Source organism: Pocillopora damicornis, chromosome 5, assembly GCF_964200805.1.
Source record: "Pocillopora damicornis chromosome 5, jaPocDami1.2, whole genome shotgun sequence".
In the NCBI taxonomy this organism is placed as follows: domain Eukaryota; kingdom Metazoa; phylum Cnidaria; class Anthozoa; order Scleractinia; family Pocilloporidae; genus Pocillopora; species Pocillopora damicornis.
In genome coordinates, this window is record NC_142674.1 from 3,071,272 (window position 1) to 3,085,897 (window position 14,626).

Here is a 14,626-nt window from a genome sequence, read left to right on the forward strand (position 1 = left end):
TATGTTCAGGAAGTTATGAAATCCCACAACAGTCTAGCTGACAGACCTTTGGTGATGAATTAATGTCGCACTTGGGAGAGCAACAACCAAATAAACTCTTCAGGCCTTCTCGGTAATTACCGCTGAATATAAAACAGATACATGGGTTGATGGCACAATTCGCGTAAGCCATGAATCTTGCAAAGAAAGCAAAATGCTGTATGCTGCAGCTTGGCTTAGGAGGTTTGTGCCATACAAAAAAGTTCAAAAACGCAAAAATGTTGAACGGAGCCCAGCACAATGCAAATCCCATAACGATGGCTAGGACCATCTGAAGCACGCTTCTGTCCCTCTTCATTCGTTTTTCAAGTTCTTCTGCCCTCACTGATTCCCCTCCTGGTATCTTTTGAGCCCTGAGATTCAGGATGATGATGAAATAAAGTATTGACATCAACGCGAAAGGAATAACCGCCAATAATGGAAACATTGCTACATAGTAGCTCGCTTCAGAGGATGATTCTCCGAAGGCTTCCTCCCACTGCAGAGCACATCTTAGTAGTCCTTCCGAGTAGTCAAGTTTGCGGGCAAAGAGGTATGGGGAATGAAGAGCCATGGCAACAATCCACGTCGATAATATAAAATACGGGCAAAGCTTGGCGCTGACAACTGGTCGACGGAGAGGAAACACTACGGCTCCAAATCGATCCACTGCTATCAAGACCAATGACTGTATAGATACAGCGTTGGAGACGTCTTGTAAGAAGTACACCAGTTTACAAAGCGCCGAACCAAAATGTCCATCTATGAGCCAGTAGCCGAGGTACAATCGCGTGAGAATCCTCGGGACAGCAAATATTGGAAGAATAAGGTCGGACATAGCCATGTTAACGATGAGGTAGTTGATGGTTCTTCTCATGGATTTTACTTTGAACACGATTGATCCGATAAGAATATTTCCAGTGAGAGATACAACGATTATAACACAGTATGCCAAGGTTTTAGCCACCCTTTCCGCTGTGGGATATTCTGAGCAATTAATAGATGTCGCAGTTCCGTTAGCTGTGGCGTTATTGCTCATCTTGACTGGCCAATTGCTTTAAGCTACGATTTTATATTCGGGTTCAAGAACGCCGATCGACTGTGCTCGTAAAGATTGAAAGACGTGTGGCAGGCCATTAGCACGCGGGCGACTATAAAAGAAACGTTCTGTTTGGTTTTCTGAATGTTTACCAACCAAAATCAATATTGGTATCCGCCCATGTCCAAAAATTTCAGATTAAATTAAAATTGTGTTAAACTTGTAAGGGATGGGAGATCACATTCTAGAAACAAATTAACGATCAATCACGATTAGCAGCAAAAAAAAAATGCTTTTCAAAGTTTAAATAAACCTTAGCTTCTGCTGTTTTCCCACGTATTGTTCTTTTCCTATAAAGTTAAAAAAAAAAGCATTTAAACAATATGCATACTCTTGTTTCCTCGCTAAGGGGCGCGCAACCACAGATACATTTTAAATTATGTTTGCGTAAGGTCGCTTTTCTTTAATTGGTTTGACAAGGACATAGGGCTTTTTGTTCTTCCAGTTTACAGAAAAACCATGGATAAGCCATTGCTTGCGTTAAACTAAAAATAAAGCAATGGCACACAATGAAATTTACGTAAATCCAAGAAAGGCAGGCCTATTTTGTTGACACTTCTCACCTAATACTTTGAGATTACTAGTGAATATGTGTTAAATGTGTAAATATTTTAAAAATGTTTACTGCCACGCGGAATCGTTTACATCAACTTAAAAAAGAATCCAGATATTTCACCTTTTTGAAAACTCAAATTCGGAAGCACATCCTTCCTGTGAGAGGAAAAGTTATAAAAATGCGCTTTCTTTATCAAAGGAATCGACCGGCGGATATACGTCAGCGACACCTCGAACGTGCAGTACTCTTTCTTCACCTGTTCTTCATTTTTGTAGTCATTTTTTTAAGTCGGTTCTAAAGAAAAACACAATTTAGAAATCAATAACTGCTACTTTGTTTCTTGTGCTTCTGCCGGTGTGTATTTTTCATTCGCAATTTTCATCTATGGGCGGCCGTCACCACCAAAAATACAAGGATGTCAAATAGATCAGCAAATACAAAGATGGTGTAAGGATCAGCTGCAGGATAGCATAGCTAATAAAGGAATGGCATAGCCAAATTATAGACAGTCTAGTTTTCCTTCGTGAAACAGAACACCCTAAACATGAATAGTTTAGCCAAGCGAGAAACGGTCTAGTAGCCCATGTTGAGTTGGAACATGAGATTGTGAAATGGACTAGCTCAATTACGAATAGCTTAGCACTCATTTGCAATACAGTACTCAAACGGTGTAGCGTTGAGTTAAACGGCTCAGGGTAACGTCGAGTAGCACAGCGTAGGCATAAACATCGAAATATTTCAAGTAATACTAAGCAATTTAATGTTCAGATAGAGCGTCTGATGTTTTGCAAAGCTATTCGACCTAACGCTACACTATTTGTGTCTACGCTGTACCATTCGACATTACGCTGAGCCATTTCACGCAACGCTACACCACTTGTGTGTACGCTGTACCATTCGACATTATGCTAAGCCACTTCACGCAACGCTACACTGTTTGTATGTACGCTGTACCATTCGACATTACGCTAAGCCATTTCACGCAACGCTATACTGTTTGTATGTACGCTGTACCATTCGACATTACGCTGAGCCATTTCACACAACGCTACACTGTTTTTATGTACGCTGTACCATTCGACATTACGCTGAGCCATTTCCCGCAGCGCTACACCATATGTGTGTACGCTGTACCATTCTAAATTACGCTGAGCCATTTGACGCAACGCTACACCGTTTGTGCGTACGCTGTGCTACTCGACGTAACCCTGAGCCGTTTGACGCAACGCTACACCGTTTGAGTATTGTATTGCAAATGAGTGCTAAGCTATTCGTAATTAAGCTAGTCCATTTCACAATCTCATGATCCAACTCAACATGGGCTACTATACCGTTTCTCGTTTGGCTAAACTATTCATGTTTAGGGTGTTCTGTTTCACGAAGGAAAACTAGACTGTCTATAATTTGGCCATGCCATTCCTTTATTAGCTATGCTATCCTGCAGCTGATCCTTACACCATCTTTGTATTTGCTGATCTATTTGACATCCTTGTATTTTTGGTGGTGACGGCCGCCCATATTCATCCCTTAGCTAAACGTGCTCAAATTGTGGCAACGTTTAAATACTGCTTTTGATGTTAAAATTCTGTAATTTTCTGCATAAAACACAGCATTAGCTTTGGATAATTTCAAAAGGGTCCAATTTGTCAGAAGTTGCTTTTCGAGTGGAAAGCTGATTTAGAAGGTTTATGATATTTCTGCAACAACAAATAACCAGAAAAGTTGGCAATTCAAATTTATTCATATCTTACTTGGTGCTTGGCATTCACAACTAAAACCCCCTTGGCGTTAAGAAAATAAAAACAAAGCATAAGAAAGATAGGCCCAATTCAAACGTTCAACCTTAAATGAACCGAACCTAATTTTCAACTGACCCTGTCGACTAGAACGATAAAAGATCAACTTCGATTCATACGTGTACCTTTCACATGCCGAACCAAATGCACACACTATGCATACATAAGTTTTGAAATTAATTCCCACAATCTCGTTTGTCTCTGGGTACATGGTTTGTGTGCACAGTAGACTAAATTTGTGAAAAAAAAAATGCTGATTACATTGTGGTGGATGGCAGTAAAATAATTTATGTTAATGAATGGCTGAGTCAGACGGATGAAGAGGGCAAGGGAGTGGGGAATTGGACGCATCTTTCCAACTTTATACGACGTAAACAAAGAGGAAAAGGAAGCCAGTTTCGAAAGCCAAATGGTCTCCATGAGCACTTGATGATGTTATTTATATCATTGTGAGTAACAGCACATATATAAAATTAAAACCTATTGTCACAAATACCAAGCATCAGGAAAAATAAACAGCTGCATGGAGAAATTTTAAATAAGTTTGGAGTGGGAGTCTGCTTAGGATAGACGTTTTTTTTTTTTATTTTTTATTTCATGTCAAACTAAACATTATTATTTTTACTATAGTTACCGAGAAAAATTTTGTTAAATATGGAAAAACGCGTGTGACTTATTTACAAAAACGTATTTTCGAACTGAATTCTTTGGCTCGCCAAACAGTGAATACCCAATTTTAACATGTCAACAGAAATGACTCCCGAACGCTTTCTTGCGGAAAAACATCCTGGTCCTTGGATTTCAATCGCGAAAACATCTGATTTCTGTAGCACGTGGAGATATTTATTCTCTGTCTGCTTTTGAGTAGAATGTTTATTTGTGCGGTCAAATCTAATATGGGATTGATCCGCTCAAAGAAACATGGTCCATTTCGAGTTGTCGCGCCCTATTCGGTTCACGATGAGATCAAGCTAAAACGAAATAGCTTCAGTCAAATAGTGCATTTCATAACGTTTCTATTGATATTTAGTTTGTGGTGGTTATGCTTCAAATAGCGTGTTAATTTTTTTTTGCACCCGCGAAGGACTACACTTTGATTTATCTGCGAATCAAGATAAGGCAGGCAGCCTCGACGCAAAAAACTGCAACTGAAATCAACAGATTTCAAGTAGATGAAAGATTTGGCACGTGGCTCACCACCCTGTTTAAAAGTAGTTGGCAAGGCGAAAAAGAAAGGCTCTTTATTATATTAAAAACGAAGAAAGCAGTAATCAAAAAAGCGCTGCACCGGTATCGCAGAGGTCATGGGTTCAAATCCAGTACAGGCCTGAATTTTTTCCAGGCCTTATTTTCGCTACTGCTTAAGTAGTGTTTATTACTGCGAGGATCCCTCTCATATTCACGGAACAAACATTGTCCACAAATATGGCGTCTGTGACCGTGTGCTTATTAGAGAAGACTGGAACTGAGTTAAGAGCGAATTTTTTTAATCACCGCGTGGTAGGTGGCACATGATCGGAAAAATCACTATCCTCATATTTCGCTCAGAGATACCTTTGGGTAAGTCTATAAACGTGGTATAATTTTTTTGTTCAGAGCTGTTTTTATTTTCTAGAAAATCACCAAACACTGTATCGAGCCCCAACCGCCATAAAATGGCCGAAATGAAGTCGACGTGTAGGGCAACAAAACCTTTATTCCTCAAAAGCGCAAAAGAAAGCAAGTCTTTCTAAATTTTACCTATTTGTATACGAGGTATTAAAAAATGATTTGAATCTAATAACGGGCTTGTTGACATAACTATGACATAACTTGGCGAATATTTGAAAATAGCCAAAATTTGATTGATTAAAAATTACATTTTGGAGCAGTTTTTCAATAAAAATTTTTCCTACCTGGTATTACTCGGAATCACTTGAGATGAGCATTTTTACAAAGTGGAAAGAATGTTCTTTCTATGGATACAAAAATTAATTTGGGGCTCTTAATTACTGCGAAGAAGTAGCCCGGTCTATTTCGTGCAAATTCGCAAGCCGCCATGTAAACAACCGCAGATAATCCAATTAGGCTTTTTATTATCGAAGCCATAATTCCAACAAAATCTTATCGCTTTGACCTATACTAGATTGTAAACTGGATTTCTTAAGCTTACCTGGCGAAAAACACCTTTCTAAGATTAGTTTCTTGCCTCAATCTTGTTATAAAGATACTTGACAACAGCTTCGATAGTACAGCACTACAGGCGGTGTATAGTACCAAATCACAGTGAAAACATCTCACGAAGGTTCCTACCGGAAACGTCGCATTGCTGGACAGGTATAACCATATTTCAGCTTGGAACACTCACATTTTACAAGTCTTCCTTTCACAATAAGAATGGAAGTTTTTTTTTATAGAACGAGCCAGAGCATCCTGACAGATGAAATGAATCATTGACGTTCGTTTTTTGCGATGGTGTCACGCAATAACATGTCACTCGAAAGGAGGCTCGGTTACCAATATACTTATTTTCTTTCCTTCTAATCCCCTATTTTTTATTTCCGGGAAAAAGTTTTAAATCCAGAATTTAAAATTACCGTTGTTTGCATTTTTTAAGCGCGATACCACTCATGCGTCACCCTAGACTGCTAAATGAATTAGGTATATGTTACTACAGCATAGAGGAAATTTCACTGCATTAATTTTTATCGACGTAAAAAAATGTGTTATCCTATTTTGTAAATTGTGACGGCTTACAGGGTAGACAGGTGCGGGAGTGGAAAAATTAAATTGGGAGTAGCTTTCTAAAATACTCAGCGCTAAAAAAAATAAATTAGATTAGGCACAGTTTCTAACCATATAATGAGCGTCGCGCCATAAATTTTCCAAAGCAAACTAAAATGGTGTTTTCGTTTGGCCGCCGATTTTCTTAAGAGGTGAGCGTACCAAATGGAAATCAATTGCTCCTTTCAAAGATTAGTTGGGGGATGCTGCTCCCAAGATAAGCGAAGTCGAGTTGCAGGAAAAGCTTCTCTTATAGTCCCTCTGCGCTTATGTGAGAAAGACATCTCAGCACACAAACAGGCTGTGGGCGTGAATGATTTTGAATCGGAAGTCGATCTCATTTTAGCACGGGCATCGATATTCACGTTGCCTTCCAATATTTCGGACATGACTATCTGCCCAGCCCATCGTTCCTCTTTGGGCATTGGATGGCGAAGAGGCTCGCAACGGTGCCGTGTTCCATCCGAATTATCGAGGCATGCCAAGGAAGGGAAATCACGAAAGGGTGACCGTGGTATAAACAAAGCGCTTTCGAAGGCAATCCTTGTTGGGTCTGGTAAGTATTTGTAATGTTGTTAATTTACAATAGGACGCTATGACAAACAGGACAAGAAGTTACTAGTAAAAACAAAATTGGCACATTTAAATTAGTACTACCACTAAAGCACACATTTAACCAGCCATTTAATTTTGTAGCGTGAGCTAGTTTAATCAAATTATTTTTCATCAGTGTGTTTTCTTTTTTTAACTCGTGAATTGTCCGTGTCTCAAGCAAAATCGACCGGACCGCTCTTACAGAGACACTCTCTTAAAACTCATTTGAGCCAGTCACGACACAAATATCGCAAGGTAGTGTGTTCCAATGCTTGGCTGGAGCATATATAGCGCCATTACTTTAGTCCACATCGGGTGATGTTTACTTTGGTTACAGATATATATGAAAATTTTCCAGAAGGTTATTAGTTGTCGTCTTTACATTCATTAGGCTATTGACACTCGGAAGAACCTTGCCTTGAATAACATTTTTCACAGTCCCTAACATATCCTGAGTACGACAGTTTTCTATGATTGAAGATAAACCAGTTATATTAGCGCTCTGTTATGTGCAAGATCTGAGCGGGTATTTGAGTGAGTGCCGCGTGCGATGTGCGAAAAACGCAGTGCAAGGACAACCTCCTTCTTCATAAAGCACTCAGCGATTAACGTAAGAGATACTGTTTTCCCACTAATGGGTCTCTTGCTATTTAAACCTGTGAGTAGTAACATATGACTGGAAAGGCAGCGACGTTTTCCCCTGAAGGAAAAGCAAGGGGATTGTATCCCGTCTCTCGAAAATGGTTTGCATAGGTACCCCAGTAACAAAGAAGCAAACATGTTTTGGGAACTGTTTATGTATTATGAAAGAAAATAAACGTCATTGTAATAAATTTCAAGAGTTTATAAACTCTTAGGAAAAGCAAGAAGCGTTAATCAGATGGATGGCACCGCATGCTTTTTATTGAGCCGTAATGAAGCCGCTTTCAAGGTCTCAACGGGGTAAAACGTTCTCTGTAACACGGCAAATAAATTTAGCTGTACATTAGGCGTAAGAATTGACAAATTTTAGACGTTAGTCGTCAGAAAAGTTAACCGAAAAATATTTTCATTTAACTGCAACGAAAAAAGGTTTACCCATAGCGGGAAAAGAGCCAAACTTTTAACCATGCGGTGGTTAAAGCCATTACCCTATCGAGACTCCCCGTTTTGGCTTTTGTTTTTTAGGTCATGACGCACTGACTGAACTGCGCTCGATTGATACGTCCTCCAGAAACGAAATTATTTTTCTCTCAGCCTTTAAAAAAAACAATAGTAATCGCCTTCTCATAACGTTTTGAGATTTTCTAAGGGCGTAACTTTACCGTTCGGAAAGTGCGCAAAAGATTCATTTGCAGACACCGCGAGTTTGAAAACATTTTGAATCCAAGTATAAGAGCTACAATTCATTAATCAGAGCTATAGTAATAACAATGGCCTTCTCATTACCTTTTGAAGTTTTCTAAGGGGATAACTTTACCATTCGAAATACTGCGTAAGGTTCATCTGCAGACTCCGCAAGTTTGAAAACATTTTGAATTCAGTGATCAGAGCGCTAATGCATATGTCAGCCATAAATGCATATCCTATTTGCTCAGTTAAATAATAAAATAGAAATAATTTTTACTTTTGTTCTTGCGCTAATGCATGTCAGCAATAAATGCATATCCTATTTGCTCAGTTAAATAATAAAATAGAAAGAATTTTTACTTTTGTTCTTGCGCTAATGCATATGTCAGCTATAAATGCATATCCTATTTGCTCAGTTAAATAATGAAATAGAAAGAATTTTTACTTTTGTTCTTCACTTTTTTTATTCAGACGTTTTCCAGGCAAGAAAATCTGATAAAACCCTTCTTTAAAAGGTATGCTGTCCGAATCGAAGTAGAAAAACAGAAAGATTCCACAACTTTTCAGTTGAGGAAATGATAATTTTCATTATCTGATTCCTTACCTGAGCTTTCGTTATATTTCTTTGCCAGCTTTCTCGGGTTACGTGAGCGTTACTAAAGATCTTCGATTAACACTCGTAATTATAAATCTTTGACACCTCCTCCTCAAAAAAAAAGAAATTCTTATCCGCCAATGATAACATTGAGAATTGTGCAACGTCATGACAGCAAATATATGTGATTTTAGCGACTGAGTTGATGTTAATCAAGAAAAGATCAGTTAGCGATTATTTTTGCAATTACTAAGTACTAAACCAGAAATTATGAACTTATTTCTTGGTACTAGGCTATTCAAAACTTTGCATTTAAAGTTTACTGGCTGAAATATAGCTATAAGCCAGGTGTTGTCATCTCGATTAGAATCCCATTTTCAAACCATTTCCGAGACACGACAATTTTACGACAAGTAAATGGCCTTAAAACACTGATTTTGATTCAAAAACTCCTCTGAAATACTCGTGACCTTACAGTTTTTAATCGAAGCTTTTTCTCCTTTAAAAATGCCGACTGAGCTATGTTGGTACTTGACATAAAATCTCGATAACGTTTGTGATTTTTTTCGACATTTGAGGGAAAGAGATAAAACCGTATTATTGATGTTTTTCACCTCAGTACATTTAATCAGTGGCCTACGTAATTATCCGATGTATGCTCGTTTTCCGGCTGCCCCTTCCGGTTTACCATGAGATGAAAGAATGGGGCTTCCTAATATAAGACTGCGATCTTTTTACGAGAAATTTGGGCAAAAGTAAGTTTGGAATAAACAAAATTCTTCAAAAACATGGTATAACATCGCAATTTCTTGTAGCCTCAACGACACAATAGTTTTTGGTGCATTTTTCAAACATCAGAATTTAAAGCAAATATTCCAATTTTCATTTGAGGGGCGCTTTTGAATATTCATATCCCCTTTTCTTCTACCTTTATAATACGTACTTGAATTGGAATCTGATAACCAAAAATAGGTTATAAGTCAACAACATAGTTTACTGCATCGTTATACTAGTATTACTTATTGTTTATAACTGGACTATTTTTACTTTGAAACTATATGAGAAATGTTCAAGAAGAAAAGTTATTTCGTTATTTTGATATCAGTTTTGAAACTTTCCAAATTCATGCAAATTTTGTGCGAGTTTCTCGTTTGCATAGAATTATAATGCGATCCCTTTGTGCATTTGGCTCGATGGGTATAAGACTGAATAACCTTTCAATACAGCTGTAGTCATTATAGAACATGGATATCCATAGAAAAATTTTTGAGGAAAAATGTCGATTAGCAAACGTATGTGAGCTTCAAGTTATCACCCTTATGATTAAAAGACTCCAAAAAAGATAACAGTAAAAAAAAAATTGCGTAGGATGCTGTAGTGGGTATAAAGAATGTTATAGCGATCCTGTTATATAACCATCCTTCATGATAGAATATGCATAATGGCCTTCTTAGACTGACAGCAGTTTGCTTTTTGTATCCGACTTTTCACTTTGTAAAAGCTACTAAGGTAAACGTGATCTTGAAGGATACTTTTTTCCGTCTTAGGGCCATTACTTTCTCGAATGATTTAGAAGAAAAATAAACAGTAACTGGCACGCATTTTACACCGTTCTAAATCAAATCATTTATTTATCTTAAGCAGACTGCTATAGAAAGTGACACGGTAAAACACGTTGTTGAAGTGCGAATGACAACACAATAAAAATATTAAAAAAAAAAAAAGAAAAAAACTTTCGCACTTTATTCACAATGATGCAATTGTGTAAATGAAGCCTCGCAAATCGTGAAGAGCTATTAATTGGTATAAAACGCAAAGACGCAAACGCTTTCGTCTAAGGGAAAATGCTTTTAGCGGAATAAAGCGGTACGTTTTTCGATCAAATTTTCATTTGTTTGTCGTATTAGTTCATTTCAAGAGATCTCTTGCTCATATGCATAATCCGAGAACACCTCCTTTGTAAAAATTGAGAGACTGTGCAGTACAAAAGAGCTGAGAAGGAGTAACTTCGAATTTCAATTCGAGACACTTCTTTAGCACTTTTTCCGACTAGATAGCGCTATCGTAAATGAACCGCGCTCTAAGTATCAAAAAAACGTGTTGAATATTCCACTTACTGTAACAGGTTTCTCTAACTACTGTTCGACGAGGGATTTGCACTTTTCTATCTGAATATAAGCTTTTTAAAGTAGGTTTCAGGTTGCTTAGCAACAGGCCGTGAGTTCCTGAAATGTGTTTCATTCTTAGTGATAATCTTCGATAAGAACTTTTAATATTTACGCTAGCGATGAGCATGTAAATTCTTTCCCAGGTTCTATAATTTTATTTTACTACGCAAGCTCTGTAAAGCGCTTTTGTTGGATTAATATTATCATTAATTATTACTAATTTTATGATTAATGGTGATGATTATTACAAATTATTATCATCATTATAATCATTTCGTTTGCTTTTGAATCTAATAGAAATGATTTCCGCAATTTACTCCAATGAATTACTGAGTTCAAGAAGATATTTTAGGTAGAGTAAGACCAAATAACCCTTTCCACTGTAATTTTTGCATGTGTTAAAATATATGAGGACATAACAAGCAGGCTCACCTAAAATAGAATACGATGGTACGAGAAATGATATGAAAAAAGAGATATTTATGAAATTAATAAGAGTTAAAGGGGCTTGGAGGACTATTAAGGATCTCGTCTGAGTTTTTCAGGGCTGGGTTAAGATAACCCAGGGTTAGTGTAAAATTTGAACTCAGATCTGCAAGAAAATTCAGCATGACTATTTTTGTCTTCAATTTGATGCTTGGATACTCTAAAATAATAGAGGAAAATAACCGAAAAAGGCTTTTGAGCAAAGGAATAAAGAAACCTGATTAAAATTTAACCCTGAGCTAGCGCTAATCGACTGAGGAACAACTGGGTCCTGTGTAATTTGTAATTTTATCAACTAATTTAACTTGTCTTAATCAAATACGCATGATTAACTAGTGTTAAGGTCCATTACAGTGAAATACCTGAAGAACAATGAACTATAGATTCCGAACAGATATCATTGCGGAGAAAAGTTTCTCAAATTCATTATAATGCTAAACCTTTCCTCGATTTGGAATGATGTGACTGAATTAGTTATTAAAAAGTGGTTTTCATTGCTAGGGGTCTCCCTAGCTTGTTAAGTTGTTTTGAAATTGCAAAAAACGTTATCTTTAGGTCTTCAACTGATTTGGAGATAAAAATTTATTGAAAATAAAATCAGAATTCAAAGCACCTTTTTTGATTAAGGTTTAGTCTTGGACAGCCTTGAAAACTTTTGTTTTGGACGCAATTTCTGATCCTATATCTTTGCCAAAGTTGCAAGACCAGATTTCTAATACTGTTATGTAATAAAAAAGATAAACAAAATCTTTATCAACTTTTTCCTTTTAAAAATATCTTTAAGAATTATTTTCACATGTTTTAATCAGCTGACAAATTAAACAAGTCATGTTCGTTTTTTGTTGGTCGATGTAAAGAATTAGTAGGGTTTGAATTAGTCGAGTCCCACGTCCATTTAATGCTTCATGATAATTTGAAGAATAACAAAAGATTCGTTCTTCATGTTTTACCGAATTTCAAAGATACCTATAAGGTAATTAAATTTTTCTTCATGTTTATTCTGACATATTAAGGACTATTTCTCGCTAAAATGCTTCAAATCAACTCTCTATGTCTTTTCAGCTCATCAAATGATTGTTTGCAAAAAAATGATCAATATTTTTACGAGCCAAGTCTACATGAATTCACAAAAAGGTTTTTGTTTTTAACGTGATGACTGAAATAATAATTTTATTCATTTGCATGTAAAAAATCATTGTTATGTCGAAGTTCTTCAAAGATGTTGCGAACAATAAACTGAAAATTGCTGGCGCAAAAAAAAAAGGATCTTTCCGGCGATAGGAAGCACGACGCGCGTTCATTTGTATACAATTGTACGAAGGTGAAATGCACGTAATAGTCTGGACAAGACTTACAGTTTGTTAATTAAAAGGAAAGGAAAATGAATAACACTGAACAGACTTTGGTCCTCGTTATCAAACATCAAGGAAAATAAGAAAAAACCGCTTATTATTTCTTTAAACAGTTGATTGAAAGACAGACGGGCAGTGTTCAAACTTTCTGTGGCTGAAAACAGGAACTGACCGCTTTGCACACGCCGAATTTTTTTGAATGAAGGACACCACAGCGAGATTTTGTCCTGACGATTTTAATAATTACCTACGACTATCGTTGTCTCTCTTTTAGATCTCGAGAGATTTTACTTTATTTATATTACGAATGGTATTAAAAAGCATCTAAAAAAGGATCCAAGCTAAACTCAAGTTTGGAAATATGGATTCCGCCAACGAGCTGGTTTTATTCACAGCTTATTAACGAGGACGAAAGTACGAAAAATTTGAATGACTGGAACCTATTAGCAACTATGGCATTGAATAGTAAAAGAAAGCACTTTGTCCAAAGCAATACAATGACGAGGTTATTTTGCAGGTGTATGAATTAATTTTAATTTGTTTCGGCAAAAGAAAATAGTCTACCATACGGACGATGTATCTTGAGAAGCAACACATGTATGAGAAGTTCTGGTATTAAGGACATCGATCAATTGTAATAGACTGCGTTTAACTTTTGCAGAATCATGCAGGAAAATAAATCGACGATCAGCAAAACCTTGACAACAATGGTACCGACAAGTAAACCTGCGTGCGTGAAACTTCCACAGTTCTAAAGCGTTTTAAAAATTCAAGTTTGGTAATGGAGGGAATAACCAACGCGACGAACGAAACCATACACGTCTGTACAACAACACCGTTGCCTATCACATCGATTTTAATCTGCGCGAGTCTTGTGGTTTTAGCCCTGTTTATTTTAACAGCAAACTTCACAGTCCTGGTGTTGGTGAAGCGAAGGATTCCACTCCGAACACAATCAAACATTTGTTTATGCAGCCTGGCCGCGAGCGATTTTCTGGCCGGCCTCGTCGCGTTGCCTCTAACTGTTGCCTGCTCGTTTTTAAACTGTGTTATGCCACAGCTTTGTTTGGCCATGGATCTATGTCAAAGATTTTTGGCGATATCGACAATTATTCACCTCCTGGTCATCACAACGGAACGGTATATCACGATTGTTTACCCTATGGTTTACTCTAGAATTCTGACAAAATCTCGTATTTTGACCGTTCTGGCATATACATGGGTTATCTCCCTGTTCACTTCGCTCATCCAACTTTCTTGGTATAGCCCGGAATGGAAGGAAATATCAACGATCTGGAACAATGATTTTATCTACGATATATTTTGTGTGACTGTCATAGTGCTACTTCCACTTTTATTCATGACATACACCCACGTCCACATTTTGCTCGTTGCAAGGCAACAGACAAATGCAATAAAGCGACAAACAAATCACTTGTGCACCACAGCCAATCTAAAGACAGCGAGAAAAAACGCTCAGTTGGTCTATGCTGCTATGCTCGGTGTTCATCGCAGGATGGGTTCCATATTTCCTTCTGGCAATGGAAGCCGATTCTAACTACACCTTGTTTGTACTGCCATCGTGGTTTCGCCAGATATCGTTATTTTTCAAGTTTTTCACTGGTTTATTCAATCCCGTTCTTTATACATTTTTCAAAAGTGACTTCAAAAAAGAGGCATCATTCTTGTATCGTAGGTTGAAGAATTTTTGCTGCATGTATTTCTGTTGCTGTTGTATAGATCTAGAGATTTCATACCTTAATCCGATTGCTTCTTCACACCAAGAGGAACATTTGATAGCTAATCAGCGGGAATTATTAGTAATCACTCAGTCAGAGACTGCGTTGTAACAAGATTTACAAAATAACTT

General features: G+C 37.2%; 1 protein-coding gene and 1 pseudogene across 1 annotated transcript in view; one reads left to right on the forward strand and one right to left on the reverse strand.

Annotated features, from left to right (window-relative positions):
- The window catches only part of LOC113678536 (substance-P receptor-like), a 9,044-nt gene extending 708 nt beyond the window's left edge, over nucleotides 1-8,336 (reverse strand). Inside the window, exons 1-2 of the mRNA XM_089206146.1 lie at nucleotides 8,255-8,336; nucleotides 1-1,967 (exon numbers count right to left, since the gene is read on the reverse strand). The exon at nucleotides 1-1,967 is cut by the window's left edge and continues 708 nt beyond it. Of these exons, the coding sequence (XP_089062272.1) occupies nucleotides 14-1,057 (1,044 nt within the window). The 5' untranslated portion in view covers nucleotides 1,058-1,967; nucleotides 8,255-8,336 and the 3' untranslated portion in view covers nucleotides 1-13. The remainder of the gene's footprint in view (nucleotides 1,968-8,254) is intronic.
- Nucleotides 8,337-13,398: 5,062 nt separating this feature from the next.
- Nucleotides 13,399-14,606, forward strand: LOC113686645 (histamine H2 receptor-like; annotated as a pseudogene).
- Nucleotides 14,607-14,626: the final 20 nt, after the last annotated feature.